The following is a 19,655-nucleotide window of genomic DNA, read 5'->3' on the forward strand; positions in this document are numbered from 1 at the left end:
CGCATGGTTCTGACTCGTTTCTCTCCTCAATGTTAGAGAAATATTATGAAAGCTACTCCGAGCCTCCCCTCTCACTCCCCTCCTTATTCTCATCTGTCCAGGAGAGTGAGGTATGGGATGGAGGGATTCATTCTCTTCCGTTGGCCATGGGAATGATAGATGGACAGATGTGGGGAAAAATGAAGGGAGGGAAGAAGAAAGAGGGGGGCAAAGGAGAGAAGCGATGTGGTCTGCATCCCACATTAATAAGATCTCCCAGAGCCACGATAACCTAGGCTGGAAATGTAAGTAATGGCAAGAGATGCAATCTAATCTTAGCAATAATATCTGAATGAATCTCTGGCAATGGGTCATTATGCAAAGGAAAAATGTATTTGTTTTGATCAAGGTTCAGGTGTGAGGATGTCGGCCATAGCAGAACCAGCAGATAGATCATACTGTTCACAGTTGGGCTTAGCCGAGAGTTACAGGAGTGACCGTGGGTTCCATTGATAGTGGGACACCTCTCTCCTTCCTCTCAGTGTGCACAATGATTTAAAAGAAAATGGCTGGTATAGGAAATATGGTGAAAACTCCCTCTAACCCATGCCTCGACCAATCCAATGCCTTTAGATTTGTGGGAAGTAGTGAACGAGTGTACACTTCAGGAGATATTATCGGGACACACCCATTGTGTAGTCATTGTGTAGTTCTACGGCCCAGCGGAGAGGAGACTGGAGGTTCAGTAACAACACTGAGAGTCAAGAGAACAGGGGGAAAAAACAAGAGTACTGAAAGTAGAGTCATTTAGAGAGTGCTCTCCCCATTGGCCCTCTTGTGCATTATAGAGCCCATAGGCCAAGAAGGGTGTGTTTTTGTGTGTATGTGCATGTGTGTGTGTGTGTGTGGGGGGGGGGGGGGGGGGGTACGTGTGTGCACGTCTATCTGTTTATCTGTCTGTCTGTGTTTGTTTGAGAATGTTTTCAGAACTGTCAGCATGGAAACAGACCATGGTTTGTTTACCCCTAACAACAGACAAGCTGAACATGGAATCATTTATCAGTTCTTCCTCAAGTGGCAGATTCATTTTTCAAGTAGAACGTGTCAACACCAACATTAGAGAATGCGTTGGAATGCAAACTAGCAAACTGGTAAAACGTCCCTTTACAGCTACATACATGGACGTTCCTTTATGCAAGCACCTAATGTACGTGAGTTAATGTGTGTGCTGTGTCCCTTTGTGTCCAACTGCGTGCATGCATGCGTGTGCATGTGTGCTCTTATAGGTGGTTGAGCGTGCACTTGTCTGTGCACTAGTGTGTGCGTTTTCAATCATCATCTTGAATCAACTGTAAGTGCAGATGTGCTGTGACCTGACTAAGATCAGATAAAGTGCATCTCGCCCCGCCCCCCCAGCTCAATTTGTCATGGGCCAGCTGTCGGGCCGCTGTGATTGGTTGTTGTGGGAGACAGATAGCCGATAGGCTCTGATTAATAAAACGGACTCTGGAACTTACTCATTGATCAAGGGAACAGGCGAGGGGGAGGGAGAAGACGGGAGGGAATGAGAGAAAAAGCATTCCCTGTCGCACTGTCAGTGCTTGCTGATACCGTGATTGCGTCTGTGTGTGTGTGTGTTTGTGTGTGTATAATAAATACATAACGTAACATTGGTGATAAAAGAGCTTGGAAAAAACCTGCCGGCGCTGTAGATATGAGGAATATTGGTCAGAAGGCCTAAAAGCACAGTGACTCTGTACCGGTACCCCCTGTATTTAGCCTCGTTATTGTTATTTTACTGCTGCTCCTTAATTATTTGTTACTTTTATTTTATTTTTTTGTAGGTATTTTTCTTAAAACTGGATTGTTGGTTAAGGGCTTGTATGTAAGCATTTCACTGTAAGGTGTAAGGTGTTGTATTTGGCACATGTGACAAATAACATTTGATTTGATCATATTTGGTGTAGGCCTATACTAGTATAGATGTATAGAATGTGATATAGTAATGTTAATGAATCTCAGAAGGTTGGTCTCTCACTCAATTCAATTCAATTCAAAAGGCTTTATTGACATGGGAAATGTATGTTTACATTGCCAAAGCAAATGGAAGAGACAATAAACAAAAGAGAAGTAAACAAGAGGAACATTACACTCACAAAAGTTTTAAAGAATATAGACATTTAAAATATATTATTCGCTATGTACAGTGTTGTAACAATGTGCAAGTAGATGAAGTATGAAAGGAAAAATAAAGATATAAATATGGGTGGTATTTACATTTTTTGTGCTCCTCTGGTTGCCCTTTTGTCATGGCAACGGGCCACACATCCTGCTGCTGTGATTGCACACTGCGGTATTTCACCCAACAGATATGGGAGTTCATCAATGTTTGATTTGTTTTCAAATTCTTTGTGTGTTCTGTGGGAAATATGTGTCTCTAATGTGGTCACTCTCTCTCTCCATGTTGGAGAATGTGTGCTTTTCATTCAAACAGGAATATATGCACGACATGGAGAAAAGCATACTGAGCCACCTGGCTAGTCCTCGTGTGTACTCAGTCCCAGAACGGGAAGTAGTAAAGGCCTTATCATACCCCACAACCTGGGTATAATTCAAACATCCACCAGAGAGAGACAAGCAAGAAGGAGCATGTTGGGGTGTGAGTGAACCTAAGCCACACTGTATGTGTATGTAAACATTGAGGGGCTCCATGCGGTTGGGTACTGTGGGAAATGGACTGCTGTGTAACTGCTCAAGACGGTCTGTGTGTGTTTGAATGTGAATATGTGTGCATGGAAGTACAGTACCGAGAGTGTATCTGAGAGTGTATGTGTTATTATGTGTGTGTGTCCTAGTAAAATAAACTGTAGTGTATTATCACTAACAGGAGTTGTGTGCATGAGTGCGTGTGTGCGTGTGTGTGTGATTGAGCTCTCTCTGTGGGGTGGTCAGTAGTGGGCGGTCGTGACCTGGTCGAATCCGGGGGAGTGGAGATCATCAATCAGCGAGGGGCAGGCCTGAGCAGCAGGACCATCACCACCCCTCCACCCCACGGGGTAACAGATGGCCTTGGGACAACTGGCTCTTGCTCACCTCTCTTGTAACACACACACACACACACACACACACACACACACACAGTATCTGCACCAACTCAATGATGCACACAAAAAATAACACATACATACACACACACACACACACACTATTTTGCGTGCACGGATGACAGGATCAACACACAAACAGATCAGACACCCACACACTCAAAGTGCAAAGATAATTAAACATACACAAAAACACACATTGTGCTAAATACCTCAATATGCTGGCACATATATTGTTTATGTTAATATATTCATGAAGACCACACAAACATGCATGTAAACAAACTCAAACACACAATAGTCTTCAGAGTTTTATAAACTGGAAATGTGCCATTGACTGGGCATAGCATTAGCGCCCCCTGCTGAGATTAAAGATTTAAACAGTTAAAAAAATGTGATATTTTAGTCAAGAACTATCTTTGAGTATTTAGTCATTTGAATATAATTTGCATCATCACAGTTTTTGCTCTGTACTGAAACTCGACTGCTGACATGCACATTCTTCTGGGATTGTAGTAACAGTGGGCTAATGAACAAAATACAAAAAATAGTTTGGGGGTAAAATATCTCTTAAAATGAATTTCAGTCAACAACAATATCCCACAATCCACAGAAAACAGACACCAGATTATCAGCAAACTTTTATTGATGATACTTTTCCAACTCGCAGGATTAAATCAAATGAACTCCTCCTATAAAGATCCACACAAGCTACAAAGGTTTATCAAACACATTCAGATAATGTATTATCTGAGATAACTTCACTGAATCCAGACAAAGGAAAATGCATGTGTGAACATTCTGTAAACCTTAGAACACTCCATAATGTTAAAGTCGTCTTATACTGAGACTCTCTGGTTAGCTATACGCTACTAGTACGTAGTTAGGAAACTTAAATACTGTGTACAGCATTATAAGTGTTTCCCAAAATTACTAAAACTGTCTATTAAAATATAAATCTATAACTTATATACTGGAGTAAATTCAAGCACGCTATAAAAACACTAGAAAAACAGGAGATAAACACTAGAAAAACGTTAGGAAAAACACTAAAAAGTTAGAAAAACGTTAGAAAACCACAAACGTAAAAAGTAGAAGAACGCTAGAAAAACACTAGAAAAACGTTAGGAAAAACACTAAAAAGTTAGAAAAACGTTAGAAAACCACAAACGTAAAAAGTAGAAGAACGCTAGAAAAACACTAGAAAAACGTTAGGAAAAACACTAAAACGTTAGAAAACCACAAACGTAAAAACTAGAAGAATGCTAGAAAAACGTTAGGAAAACACTAGAAAAACAATAGGATAAACACCAGGAAAAACACCAGGAAAAACGTTAGGAAAACACCAGGAAAAACGTTAGGAAAACACCAGGAAAAACCATAGGAAAAACACTAGAAGAATGTTAGAAAAAAACCAGAAGAACACCACCTTAGAGGACCTGACCCATGGGGAGAAACATGAAGAGAGGGGCTCAGTCCACAGCAGCATGTGATTCACTGCCCAAAGCTTGATTGGCTGAGTGATGGTCAGGACGGTCAGATGATCAGGTGACCTGTCGTTGGGTCCATCAGCCCACAAGCTTCCAGGCAGCTTCCTTCAGCCACTTGGCAACTTTCCTCTCAATGGCCTGACAACCAGAGAGAAAAGACAGATCAGGATGAGGGGAAGAGAAGTTTAAAAATAATATTCACTAATGACATAAGAGATAGACAATGGGGCAGTTTCCTGGACACAGATTTAGTTTAGTCTTGGACTAACAAGCTATTGACCATTGACCATGCTTTTTTGTTTCTGGGAAACCGGCCCAAAGTGTTCAATCGAGACATACAGTTCTGAAGCACACATTACTCTTCATGTGCCACCAAAGCTCACAGTCAGAGTCTCTCTCAGTTACATCAACTTAGTGTTGTCTAGCCTGCCGTGTGCCGTACTTTGCGGGCCTGCTTCAGGGCGGGGCGGTCTGCAGCGCCGCCGGGGTTCATGTCGGCACAGTGGGAGGTGCCCTTGATGAGGATGGCCATGTCTTTGTCCTCCTTGTCCAAGTCCTCTTCCAGAACGCTGAGCTCACGCCAGGGGTCAATGTCACCTGACAGAGGTCACAGGTCACAGACCAGAGGGACAGGTCATATACTCACTGTCACACAGAGGAGGTTGGTGGGAGGAGTTATAGGAGGATGGGCTCATTGTAATGGCTGGTCAATCATGTGGTTTCCATATGTTTGATACCATTCCATTGATTCCATTCCAGCCATTACTTTGAGCCCGTCCTCATCCCACCAACCACCTCTGCTGTCACACAATCACTCACATAGACACAGCACATTGATTCACTGCCAGTGGGTATAAATTACACTATGATGTACTGAGAGGTAATGGTTTAAACCTCCATCTATCTATCTATCCATCTATCCATCTATCCGGTGGTTGGGCCAGTAACCGAAAGGTCGCTTGGTTCGGATCCCCAAGCCATTCTGCCTTCAAACAACAACTGCTCCCCGGGCGCCGATAACCTCTGATTCAGAGGGGTTGGGTTAAACGCGGAAGACACATTTCGGCTGAATGCATTCAGTTGTGCAGCTGGTTAGGCATCGCCTATCTACTGTATCTATCTGTGAAGTCTCTGCTCACCATTGACATAGAGCACCCTGTCAGTGTCGGGGTGGTCTCCTCCATAGTACTTATTGGTGAAGGCGATGTGTCCGGGCAGACTGTGCTGGGGGATGTTGAACACCTCAGGACACAGGTCAGTCTGAGCCTGCAGGGTCAACATGCGGGAGAAGGGACAGCTGGCGTCCTCACACGTCTGGACTGTCACAACAAAACAATGATGAGGTAAGCCATAGAAATACAATGAATTCCTATTGAATTCTATTTCTGTAATGTAAGATACAGCTGAGTGGCTATGGGCATACAATAATACAGATCCCATAATGAGTGATACTGTACCAAAGAGTGGGAGCTTTGCACAGCTAGTGTTAATGCATTTGGCTTATAAATGTGCTGCTTAGGGGGAAATTAACTCTGGAGTCTGGACTGTTTTTTGTTTTTTTACCCTCCAGTGCTGTGAGCACTCAACTCACTGATTGAAACAAACACCTTGCTTCTCTGTGGGAACGTAAGTTTGGTAAATGTACAGTGGAGCCCGAAATTATTGACACCCTTGATAAAGATGAGCAATAATGACTGTATAAAATAAATTATTCAAATACTGAGCTACATTGTATGCTCAAAAAAATGGGAAATTATATATGATTATACTAATGCTATTGATCAGAGAAAGATGTTTAAAAAGTCATTTTTTCTCTCAAAGGTAGTGGTCAAAAATATTCACACCCCTAAAGATTCTTATGAATTAAATAGTCAAAAGGTTAGTATTTGGTCCCATATTCCTTAACTTCTACAGTAATCTGGATGCTAACATGATTACAGATTCATTCTGGATTCAGGATTCATTCAGGATTATCCGTAACCATGGTAGCATCCAGATTACTGTAGAAGTGTTTCAAAACATTCTTATTTACAATAAAGTGGCTCCAAAATGACACAATACATTATTAACCATTCATTTCTATTGGGCACAAAATAATCTGAAACACAACCAAAACTAACTGCAAATGCATCCAACATGTTTTTAGAGTCACAAACTTGATGTAGTCATTGCATGCTAGGAATATGCAACCAAATACTAAACTTTTGACTACTTTTTTTACAGGAATCTTTAGGGGTGTAAATAATGTTTATAATAATGTCCTACCTGTTATAGAGAAAAACAATTATTACTTCTTAAACAAAATCTCTTTGTTGTTCTAGTATAAAATTGTTTTAGTATAAAATAATATAATTTCCCAATTTTTTTTGCATACAATATAATGTAGCTCAGTATTTGAATGATGTATTTTTTACAGTCATTATTGCTCATCTTTATCAAGGGTGTGAATCATTTCGTACCCCAATGTATCTCCTCTAGGAGTGACAGTGTTGTGTGGTGGAGCGGTACTCACAGAAGCCAAACTCGGTGCAGGTCTGGTAGTACCACTGTCTCTCTCCATTGTAGGCAGAGTCCAGATTGGTGTCACTCAGGTCCTCGATGGTCTGCTTGTGGGACGCATCCAGACAGGGCTCCTCGCCTGTGGCCCGGTAGATCTAATACAAACACACACAGTAACAGTGTTCCCTGACTGTTCTACAATCACGCTCCACACTGCCATTTCCCACCTGGACAAAAGGAACACCTATGTGAGAATGCTGTTCATTGACTACAGCGTTCAACACCATAGTCCCACGAAGCTCATCACTAAGCTAAGGACCCTGGGACTAAACACCTCCCTCTGCAACTGGATCCTGGACTTTCTGATGGGCCGTCCCCAGGTGGTAAGGGTAGGTAACAACACATCTGCCACGCTGATCCACAACACCGGGGCTCCTCCGGGGTGCGTGCTTAGTCCCCTCCTGTACTCCTTGTTCACCCACGACTGCATGGCCAAACATGACTCCAACACCATCATTAAGGTTGCTGACGACACAACAGTGGTAGGCCTGATCACCGACAACGATGAGACAGCCTATAGGGAGGAGGTCAGAGACCTGGCAGTGTGGTCCCAGGACAACAACCACTTGCAATTTGCAAAAAACAAATCAGGTTTCGACAGAAATATGGCTGAGACGCAAAGAAAATTCAAAGAGAGGGGGTACAAAAATGGTTAGATTAATACTGCCATTGAGAAAATTCAAAACAAACCGAGACATGATCTTTGTCAAGGACAGTCTCGCAAAAAGAAGCATTCTTGCGTTCTAACTACCTGCTATTCAAAGTGCTCTGAACAAATTATGGGAATCGTTCACAAACATTGGCACATTCTAAGAGCCGATGATAGTCTCGGTAATGTGTTTTCAGACCTTCCCTTGATCGTGTTCTAGTGGGTCAGAAATCTCAGAGATGAACTGGTAAACTCTGATTTACCACCCCAATATATCCCTGCACAACGTCTATTTGCGCCCCTACTGGACGGAAAGTACAAGTGTAATGGCTGTGCTCAATGCAATGGTACTTATAAATGTAGATCCTTCAAACACCCCCAAACAGGGAAACAGATCCCAATTAAAGGTGTTATCACGTGATCCACTAAGGCAGTTATTTATCTTATAACTTGTCCTTGTGTTAAAAAATTATGTGGGTAAAATAAAGCGCAAATTAAAAGTATGAATCTCGGAGCATCGTAGCACCATTAGGTGCAAAAACTTGACTTACCCAGTTACAGCCCACTTTTTGGAAGCAAACCACTCGATTTCGTCCCTACGTTATATCGGCATCGAACTTGTCACCCTCCCTAGGAGAGGGGGTGACCTCGACAATTTATTGTTAAAACGAGAGGCTGTCTGAATCTTTAATTTAAAGACGCTTGCTCCCTTCGTTCTCAACGTAGACTTTGATCTGAAGCCATTCTTGTGATTATTGTGATTTTGCTATTGTAAATGTTTGTAGGGCTATGCAGCCAAATTGTATCTATGATCATATGCTATCCATGTTTTTGGTTTGTTATTTTGATATCTGAAGATTAACCAATGATATCAGGAAACAACCGGCCATGATTACAGACACCTGTGTGTGTCCTTTGACACTATATAAACTAGTGACCCGCAGTGTTTGTCATTATACCCTGATGAAGACAGCTTGTCTGTCGAAACGTAGGTTATTAAATTATTGTATCTGAGCTCCTAGAGTGTGCGGCTCTCCTTTAATTTTTCAAGTGTTCAACTCCGCTAGCCAACACCTCGCCTAAATAGGTGTGCGTTTCTTTCGCCTCTAGGACAACAACCACTACCTTAATGTGAGCAAGACAAAGGAGATGATCGTGGACTACAGGAAAAGGAAGGCCGAACAGGCCCCCATTAACATCAACGGGGCTGTAGTGGAGCAGGTCGAGAGTTTCAAGTTCTTTGGTGTCCATATCAACAACAAACTATCATGGTGCAAACACACCAAGACAGTTGTGAAGAGGGCACGACAACAGCTTTTCCCCCTCAGGAGACTGAAAAGACTTGGCATGGGTCCCCAGATCGTCAAGAAGTTCTACAGCTGCACCATCGAGAGCATCCCTGCCTCGTATGGCAACTGCTCGGCATCCGACCGTAGGGCGCTACAGAGGGTAGTGCGTATGGCCAATACATCACTAGGGCAAAGCTTCCTGCCATCGAGGACCTGTACACTAGGCGGTGTCAGAGGAAGGCCCAAAAAATTGTAAAAGACTCCAGTCACCCAAGTCATAGACTGTTCTCTCTGCTACCGCACGGCAAGCGGTACCGGAGCGCCAAGTCTAGGTCCAAAATGCTCCTTAACAGCTTCTACCCCCAAGCTATGAGACAGATACCCACACGCAAACTGACTCAGTACCGGTACCCCTTGTATATAGCTTAGTTTTTGTTATGTAATTTTATTGTGTTTACTTTTTTACTTTATTTAGTAAATATTTTCTTAACTCTATTTCTTTAACTGCATTGTTGGTGAGGGGCCTGTAAGTAAATATTTCACGGGAAGGTGTACTACACCTGTTGTATTCAGCGCATGTGACAAATACAATTTGAATAGATCAGTCAAGGCGATGCACAACTGTAGATCAATACAGCCCTCTGCTGGTTAATCAATGATTTTTTTTTTTGGTGTGTGTGTGTGTGTGTGTGTGTGTGTGTGTGTGTGGTGTGTGTACACACACAATACACCTCATACCTGCACCAGCTTGATCAGCCGGTCGTATGCCTCAGTCTCCGAATCGTAGGTCTCTGTCTCATTGGTCATTATTTTACATATCTCCTCAATAGTCAGGATTCCCCCCTCCTCGTTGTACTCCACGGTTCCCATGACGATGTCGGCCAGGCTCTGCATGAGCTCGATCTGGTCCTCCAGATCCTCAGGGATCTCACAGCACTCAAAGTCCTTCCCCACCTCAGTGGCATTCCCTGCAAACAGGGCGGCCTCCACGGCAGCAAAGGCCTCCCAGATGTCCCCCACACACTGGAGGAGAGAGAGAGAGACAGTGACAGAGAGAGTCAAATCCCACAGTAGGAGACTCATACAGTCAGACACTCCAACACATGATGTCAAGCACCCACATCTACTGTAAATGCTGTCATACCTTATCTGAACCTCCAACGTCCTCGTCCGCAAGGCTCAGACCCACCACCTGGAAGAGAGCACCACCAGGGTATGTTTTCACCGTGGTCTGTACAGCTGAACATCACATCTACCATGCTATTAACACTATAAATAGTGCCACAGTTACTAGTTTGTCTACTACTACTGCAACTACCACCACTACTACAACTACTACTACCACTACTACAATTAATACTAATGATGAGATCTTTACTTTGTTGAAGGTGGAGAAGTCCAGTTTGGCTTTGACAGGAGCAGAGGAGGCCACAGCACCGTAGACCAGGTGAGGGAACTGGAAGAGCAGGAACAGAGAACATTATTTAGTATTATTACCATGGAATAGAGTAGACCAGCATACAGTAACACTGCTGTCCAGTCATAAGTATAAATATAGACAGTGTTGTTTTATCTCTACTGTACCTTTCCCCTGAGCCAGGCAGACAAGGCCCCAGCATAGGAACCTCCAAAGCTGATCCAGGTATTCTTGTCAGAGAGGTCAAAGCGATCGCTGATGTATTGATGGAATTCTGCGACGTCGGCAAGACTGGAATCCAAGAGATGGCAGAGAAAATGCAATTCAATGTCTGCCCAATTCAAGCCCACTCAAAAGCTCTCTGCCGACATCAAGTAGCAACACACTGGGCACAGACATCAGTTCAACGTCTAGTTTTGATTTACATTTGGTTGAGTTGTCAACTAATGTGAATTCAACTTGAAATCAACCAAAAATGGCACCTTGCCGTTGGATTTAGGTTCAAAGTTGGGTTAATTAAAAATACGAAATACCCACACGTTGATGACGTTTTGCAAATCCAATCAGTTTTCCACATTGATTCAACGTCAACACATTGACTCCCTCTTCCCACCAGTACTCACGCCTGCTGGCTGGACAGGTCTCCCAGGTTCTCAGTCTCCAGGCCATCTTCGTTGATGCTCTCGCCATAGAAACGATGCTCCAGGGCCACAAGCAGGGCCCCGTGCTCCTCAGCCATGTCCACATGGTGGCCTACAGATACACACAAAGCAGGAGCGGAGAGGAAAAATAGGGGGAGGTTAAGAGTTGGTTGAGGTATCAACGACACAAAAAACAAAGAACAGGCATTGACTTGTAACTAAATACAAGTATCAAATTCATAACACCTATGTAAGCCTAACTTATCGTGTCAATGCATTTCCATTTTCTTTTCATATTACTTAAGAGCGTGACGGGGGAGCTTTGTGTGTACCTGCCAGCACATTGAACTCAGAGATGGGGCCCTCCCCTCCGATGAACAGGAACACTGGGCCATGAGGACGCTCCCAATAGGCTTCATTCACGAAAAACCTCTGAGAGAGAGAGAGGGTGAAAGGAAGCAAGAGAACAAGAGAGGGGGGGGGAGCTGCAAATTTCTAAACATTTACAATAAAAGTGACTCCAAAATGACACAATACATTATTTATCCATTAATTTCTATTTGGCACCAAATTCTCTGAAACCAAACCAAATCAAACTGCAAACGCATCCAACAAGTTTGTAGTCACAAGCTGACGTCATTGCGCGCTAGGAATATGGCACCAAATACTAAACATTTGAATACTCCAATACACATATAAGTGAATTTGTCCTCATACTTTTGGTTCCCTAAAATGGGGGAACGACGTACAAAAAGTGCTGTCACGCTATATGGATGAAAATACCCTCACATTAAAGCTGACAGTCTGCACGTTGAACTCATGGTCATTGTATCATTTAAAATACAAAGTGCTGGAGTACAGAGCCAAAACAACCAAAAATACATTTGGACCTCACTGTAGGTGCACGTATCGGTGGTGGGTCACCTGAGGAAATGTTTCATCGTTTTGACTGTCGAAGTGGTTCAGGGGTTGGTGAATTTTCCCGTCTCTCACTTGGCTCATGGGTTTATGCCCGTTGACTGCGCTCATCAGCACATTCTTCTTCGCTTTCTCATACTGGATTTTACGCACGTGCTCCTTGATCTTCCTCAGAACTCGTCCTATGAAATGTCAAATGTGATATGAAATCCAATGCACTGTGCACAGCAAGAACGACAGGAATACAGGACGGGCAATTATAGAGATAATACGAGAAGCTCAATCGTTTGTAGTTGCGCGTAAAGTCACATATGGACCTAAATTACGCACGTATTTGTTGGTCAAACCACGAGAGCCTCCTTAGACTTGAACATCTGAATGTGCGCATATGCAACTCCTTAACAATTTCGACAATTATCTCTCACATTTCGTTCTACAAAAAGGGCTATCTAAACGTGTCACATACATCTTTTTGGATTGGATACAATTTTGTATTTATTCCTGATGGTCTCAGCACATGGCTTTTGCTGATAAGTTATAACCCTCTGCCACAACCTTATCGGTCTAATTCATACCCGACAGCCAAGCCCATGTTTATTTTATTTTTCATGGGTTGTATTATAATTCAATACATACTTAGTGTTAATAAACCATGTATTAGTTAGGAACAGAATAAACTTTTATTGCTATAGAAGGTGCTCAATTTTTAAGCAGCCAATTTCACATAACTATATAAATATAGCTTCTAGATTAGCCAATTTCATTTCTATGAATACCACAATTTTATGGATTCACCTCAATAATTAAAATTATATACAATCAAAGTGTATATTATATCAGCCCACACAGATACATGATACAGATACATGTACTTTCATGCTAGGTATAAAACCTCATATCGGAGCTTAGAAACCCCAACTGATGTATAGGACAATATTAAAATGATCTACTTTTGTTTCATTACAAGCATCATGAAACCTCTAACACATTAAATTAACTTGACGAAAAACAGTTTTTGAACGAAACTTGTTTACCACTTTTTTACCATGCGTTTTCTTCCTTCAGAAATGACCTCTTACTGCATATTTGGTCAAATTATTAATTTTGTGTATCGTTTCCTAGGAACAAGGGTGGCTCAACCTACCCAACTCTGCCCTACCTCATTTTATCATTTGAGTATTTTTTTAAATGATCAGTTCATTATGGATCGTTAACGTACCAGAATAGACGAAGTTCACAAGGAGAAGAAGGATGATACAACGGATGGGAGACAGAAGCATCTTCAGGCCTCCAACTACGACCTCTTTACTGATATAGGTCTACACTATGGTCAGACAACCTTGCCGTCTCAATGCGAGGAGAACGCTTGCTTTTAAGGCGTGACCAACGTTTTTAGTCCACCCGGGCTCCCCTGATGCCCACTGTGGGTATTTATAGTAAACAAGTCGCCAGTTGAGCGTAATCAAGACGCAGCAAGTGAGTCTGGGCAATAGGCATATCTCCTCCAACGGTGGCAGTGGTCCAAACTAGAACGACACTATGGGCATTGGCTTGGTGAAAGATGCATACACTTCACATTTAGGTATTGAATTGTATGCACAAAGCCTAAAACTCAGCACTAACACTTAACATGTTGAAACAGGAACCTTAGGCTCAGTTCATCTTTTATAAAAAATTAAAATACAAGTTTTTATGATGCAATCATTTTTATAGATTTACAAAAGTGTGATGCTGGTTGGTAGAGTACCCAACCTGAATCCTGCATGTGGAGCTAGCAAGAGAGAGGCCACTAACTCTTTACAGTTTACAGACAGCTCTGCTTTGGTGATTCTGACTGACAGCAAGGCACCAACACACAAACATATGCATCTGCAGGAGGCGAAATAAGTACTTTTCATATTAGCTTAAATGGATAGTTGGTCATTTTGGCATTTTATCAACCTACCCAGAGACGGATGAACTCGTGGATACTATTTGCATGTCTCTGCGTCCAGTATGAAGGAAGTTACGAGGTAGTTTTGCGAGCCAACATTAACTAGCTTAGTGCAAACACTGGAAGTGTTCAGGTACAGCTAGCATGCTAGAGTGCAAACACTGGAAGTGTTCAGGTACAGCTAGCATGCTAGAGTGCAAACACTGGAAGTGTTCAGGTACAGCTAGCATGCTAGAGTGCAAACACGGGAAGTGTTCAGGTACAGCTAGCATGCTAGAGTGCAAACACTGGAAGTGTTCAGGTACAGCTAGCATGCTAGAGTGCAAACACGGGAAGTGTTCAGGTACAGCTAGCATGCTAGAGTGCAAACACTGGAAGTGTTCAGGTACAGCTAGCATGCTAGAGTGCAAACATTGGAAGTGTTCGGGTACAGCAAAGACTTCCAGCACTAATGTTAATGTAAGCTATCGCTAGTGCCCAAAACTACCTCGAACTTCCTTAATACTGGACGCAGAGACATACAAATTGTATCCACTAGTTCATCTGACTCAGGGTAAGTAGATAATCTCTTTAATTTAACTTTCTACACCGGCCCTCCATCCATTCCTCCTCGGCTAAGAAAAGCTGCACTTCAGCCTCTTTCTGCTCCTCAGCTTCAGAGCTTGGAGAAAGTTATTGTTTTAGGACTCTTCTTCTCCATGGCGGCTGCAGCTGACTTCATGACATCCTCCGTCTGCAGCATGCTCATGTTCCACGTTGCCTGAAGACAGGAGAGAGACAGACTGAACTCTCAGCCTCATTGTGTAATTCATTCTCATTTTTATTTATTTTTACATTTCAGATTTTGGACTTCCAATGACATCTACTTTTTAAAAATCCCACCCACCTTATCAGAACACTACATTTGTTTACGAGACATCGTTATCTATACTGGGTTGTGTTCTTGATAGCCTATGTTGTTGCCACGGTGACGTGTGTGATGTTGTGAGCATCATTGTAGTACTGAGCCTCACCATGTAGTTCAGGCCCTCTGCCACACTGTGGTCTCTGGAGTAGATCAGGTTGACCTTGGTTCCCTGGACAGCCACAGGGCTGCGGCCTGCTATCTCCCCTGCCATCTCAAGAGCTCCAGCCAACATCGCCTCCTTGTCCGGAAATACACGGCTACACAGGAAAAGAGTGTATGAGTACCCAAAACCAACACACATACACAACAAATACACGCACACGTTGTTTTCATACCTGACTAATCCACTTTCTTTGGCCTCATCGGCGTACATCTTCCTCGCTGTCAGAGCCAACTCATTCACCAGGCTGGAGAGGAAAGAAGATGATACATATGATAAGGGATCTCTCTTCAGAACAATACAGGGAAGCACTCAGTGTTCCTTGGTTTATGAATGCAAGCTGAGGGACTACCACGCAGCATTATGGTGTAATGAACGCATATCAAATGCTTGCTCTTACCTCCGGCTCCCAATTACTTTAGGTAGGCGCTGTAGAGTTCCAACGTCAGCTGCTAGGCCAATATCTACTTCCTGTAAGAAAGGCAGACCTTTCACATCACTCAGAGATACAAAGCAGGATTAACTAGTACATTTTTCTTATCATTCTGCCTTTTCTTCACTATGAGAGTCCCACTGGTGGTTGCTACAGAAAACACATGAATGAAAACAGATACCAGTTACAGCCTTTGTAGACTGCACGATTTTAGCTGTCTTATGCCACGATTTTGCCGTCCCAGACAAAATGTCCACGTCATGGGCAAATTCTTAGGTCATAAATGATGGTTGGACGTCTTGGCTCATTGAGTGTGACAGGGTCTAGGTCTGCTGATTCAGTACCACTATATGTTGGCTCGTTCAGTGTAACAGGGTCTAGGTCTGCTGATTCAGTACCACTACGCCTTGGCTCGTTCAGTGTAACAGGGTCTAGGTCTGCTGATTCAGTACCACTACACCTTGGCTCGTTCAGTGTAACAGGGTCTAGGTCTGCTGATTCAGTACCACTACGCCTTGGCTCGTTCAGTGTAACAGGGTCTAGGTCTGCTGATTCAGTACCACTACACCTTGGCTCGTTCAGTGTAACAGGGTCTAGGTCTGCTGATTCAGTACCACTACGTCTTGGCTCGTTCAGTGTGACAGGGTCTAGGTCTGCTGATTCAGTACCACTACGTCTTGGCTCGTTCAGTGTGACAGGGTCTAGGTCTGCTGATTCAGTACCACTATGTCTTGGCTCGTTCAGTGTAACAGGGTCCAGGTCTGCTGACTCAGTACCACTACGTCTTGGGTCGTTCAGTGTAACAGGGTCTAGGTCTGCTGATTCAGTACCACTACGTCTTGGCTCGTTCAGTGTGACAGGGTCTAGGTCTGCTGATTCAGTACCACTACGTCTTGGCTCGTTCAGTGTGACAGGGTTTAGGTCTGCTGATTAAGTACCAATACGTGCGGTCGTAGTCTTCGACAAAGTTCTGGCAGTGTCCACATTTTTGGGCCTTTATCGTGTAGTGTGGCTGATGTTACGAGCCGATCCTGGTGACTGACCCATAGGAACACGGCCGGCACTGAGTATGCACACAATACTACAATAGTGAATAGTCAGATTAATATAATAGTTTGATTTAAAAATGTTCATGCAGTGCAAGAAGAGCGATTTCCATAATAACCTTGTTTACATGACATCTGATATCTGGCTACCTGATTGGATTTTGATAAATGCTCAAAATGGCCAATCAAAATAAGTGCTTTACCACAGCGGCCATGTTATTTTGGGGAAGCTTATTTGATTGTGAGTTCGACATATGAAGTTTGTATGTGAAAGCTATTTCTAAGATGAATACTTTTAGTTTTTCAAAACTCACTTAGCTCGGGGCAAAAGCATAGTGAAGCTTGCGCTGCTGGCACATGCGGAGATGAAATACACCGCTGCAGTTGATGTATCCTACGTCGGCTGACGGAGCCTCGCAAACCAATCGCAGAATGTGATGACAGAACTGAAGCAAATTGTACAATCTGGCCAGGTTGATCGCAGTGTGAAGTGATAATCGTAAAAAGGCTGAATCTGACGTAAAGTCTGCAAAGACCTTTAGATGTCCCCTGGACCTTGGTCCTCATGGAGACGGTCATTGGGGCTGAGGAGATGTATTTAAGCTCACTTACCTTCACCTGAAACCAGGCATCTTGAGTGCAGAGACGGATATCACAGGCTGTGATCAGATCCACTCCTAACAGGACACGTACATGTTATTACATGACAAGCCATTACAGAACACCTTCACGGGAGAAGAAACAGTCACATTTTGTAAATAATATATGAAAGCTTTGCAAGGCTTCACGGTGACAAGCAAATCAGTAATATACCACGAAAACTCACCTCCTCCAACACAAGCTCCCTGCACTGCCACAACCACTGGCTTTGGACACTACAAGTAGAAAGGTGATGGTGGGAAAGAGAATGCATTTTCCTACTTGTTCACTATCAACCCCTAACATATTGTGCAGGAGTAAGTATTTCACAAGTTCATATACAGACCCGTTCAATGACGCTGAAGGTTTCCTGGTACTTGGCGATGATGCGTCGCATGTTCCAGGAAGTCCTGGCCATGTCATCCCCTTCAGGCTGCAAGACTTCACTGGCCATGTCCATCAAGTCAATGCCTACACACAGTCAAAATGCGACAGAGGTTATAGTATACCGGTCTTATTACTGGTATATTGCTATGTTTGGTGTATTGTTGGCACAGCCTATTGATAAGCAGCACTCAGTTCAACCTGAGACAATTGTAAGCTTTTGGGAAACATAATTCTCTTACCAGCTGTGAAGACTTCTCCTGCACCGGAGACGACAACCACCCGGCAATCCGGGTCCTCAGCTATCTGTGTAAAGCACTCCACCATTTCTCTGAAAGAGGATGGATGGATGGTGGAAGACAGGGTTAAGAGAAGAAAATATATTTTTTCAAAGAAATATAGGATGCACATGAATTCATAAGGGAACACAGTGCTGTAGTGCTGAGTTACACAAAAGTACAATTAGAAAGGCGGGAAAGTTTCAGCTGTGTTTGGGCCAATGGTGTAAAGTACTTAAGTAAAAATACTTTAATGTACAACTTAAGTAGTTTTTTGGGGTAGCTGTACTTTACTATTTATATGTTTGACTACTTTTATTTCACTACATTCCTTAAGAAAATGTTTTTACTCCATACATTTTCCTTGACACCCAAAAGTACTCGTTACATTTTGAATGCCTAGCAGGACAGGAAAATGGTCCAATTAATACACTTCTCAACAGAACACCATGGTCATCCCTACTGCCTCTGATCTGGTGGACTCACTAAACACACATTCTTAGTTTGTAAATTATGTCTGAGTGTTGGAGTGAGCCCCTGGCTATCCATAAACAAATAAAAAACAAGAAAATGGTTCCGTATGGTTGGCAATGATTTATACTTTTAATATTTAAATATTTGAAACCAACATTTTACTAGGTGACTTTTACTTGAGTAATTTTCTATTAAGGTACTTTAACTCAAGTATGATAATTGGGTTATTTTTTCCACCACTGGTTTGGGCCAGGTGTTACCTCCAGAAGGCTTTGTTCATGGCATTGCGTTTCTCTGGCCGGTGCAGCTCTATGTGAGTGACAGCAGTGGCAGGTTGACTGACAGACAGGGTGGTAAAAGGAGGAGTGGGGCCCCCCGGAGAGGATATGGCCCTTACAGCACCGAGACCTGGAAGCCATAAACTCCTGTCTGATGATCAGCACCAAAATGAGAGGGAGAGGGGTGATTGAATAACAATGAATTACAACAAAGCCAAATTCATATTGAATGAGCGCAACACATTTCCGCTAATAGTCAGTTGCACGGTTTAGACCTACGACCTACTAAACCACCTTGCTGTCCACTCCTATACAGAATAGTTACATAGTAGTCACCTTTCACCTAGTTAGCCAAGATGCTAACCAAACACGGTTTACGTTAGCTGATGGTAATTACTAGCTAGCTAACGTTACTTAGCCAGCTAGCTAAGTGTTGACATATTTTTTACATAAGTTACCTCGCTAGCTATAAGCTCTGGTCCGAGTCTCGAATTATTCTATGGCGCTAACCAATTACGTTTGCTACTTCCTAACCTAAGTTTGCTAGTACTGTAGCTTGCTAAGTAGCTAACGTTAGTTGAACGGATGCGACCTACAAAATAGACATTTAGCTAACGTTAGCTACATTTAAGAGCTGACAAAGCACTGCATTCTAAAACTCACAACAATGTACTTACTTTTCATGAGAGCTGATCTGATAATGAATGTCATAGCCCTTCGACTAAATCAAACTCGAGAACAAGAAACAAATGAAAGGCGCAGTCGGTCTACTTGCCGCAACCAGCTGGCGGTCAAGTAAAAATGTAGTGTTGTTCAACGCTACAAGCACAAAAGGTATAGAAAGCAGATAAGGGTATTTACTATTACTGTGAGCAAAGAGCGCATGCTGTAAACACAATCTCAAGAGTAGTTCCACTAGACTAGCTGGCTTTGTACAATTTCTGAGCTACAGCATTTAGTTAGTCAAAATGCGTTCAAAGAGGAAAGATAAGGTCGCTTTTCTAGCTCTTATGAACGGAATAGTTTAATAACGGAACAAATACATGACTAAATTATAATTATTACTATAGTTGTGTT

General features: G+C 42.8%; 2 protein-coding genes across 2 annotated transcripts; both read right to left on the reverse strand.

Moving 5' to 3' along the window:
- Window positions 1–3,711: 3,711 nt before the first annotated feature.
- LOC139547872 (thymus-specific serine protease-like) lies at window positions 3,712–13,461 on the reverse strand. The gene is made up of 12 exons (XM_071357018.1): window positions 13,266–13,461; window positions 12,053–12,228; window positions 11,461–11,560; window positions 11,111–11,240; window positions 10,655–10,778; window positions 10,449–10,526; window positions 10,215–10,262; window positions 9,809–10,093; window positions 7,086–7,227; window positions 5,713–5,892; window positions 5,016–5,170; window positions 3,712–4,711 (listed from the first exon to the last, which is right to left on the reverse strand). The coding sequence occupies exons 1-12, from the start codon at window positions 13,324–13,326 to the stop codon at window positions 4,652–4,654; spliced, it is 1,539 nt and encodes a 512-aa protein (XP_071213119.1). The 5' UTR covers window positions 13,327–13,461; the 3' UTR covers window positions 3,712–4,651.
- A 237-nt stretch (window positions 13,462–13,698) lies between these two features.
- ech1 (enoyl CoA hydratase 1, peroxisomal) lies at window positions 13,699–19,538 on the reverse strand. The gene is made up of 10 exons (XM_071357019.1): window positions 19,256–19,538; window positions 18,561–18,729; window positions 17,791–17,879; window positions 17,511–17,635; window positions 17,352–17,400; window positions 17,138–17,202; window positions 15,447–15,517; window positions 15,222–15,293; window positions 14,993–15,143; window positions 13,699–14,739 (listed from the first exon to the last, which is right to left on the reverse strand). Exons 1-10 carry the CDS (start codon window positions 19,287–19,289, stop codon window positions 14,635–14,637), a joined length of 930 nt encoding a protein of 309 aa, XP_071213120.1. The 5' UTR covers window positions 19,290–19,538; the 3' UTR covers window positions 13,699–14,634.
- Window positions 19,539–19,655: the final 117 nt, after the last annotated feature.

Source organism: Salvelinus alpinus, chromosome 21, assembly GCF_045679555.1.
Source record: "Salvelinus alpinus chromosome 21, SLU_Salpinus.1, whole genome shotgun sequence".
NCBI classification, from domain to species: domain Eukaryota; kingdom Metazoa; phylum Chordata; class Actinopteri; order Salmoniformes; family Salmonidae; genus Salvelinus; species Salvelinus alpinus.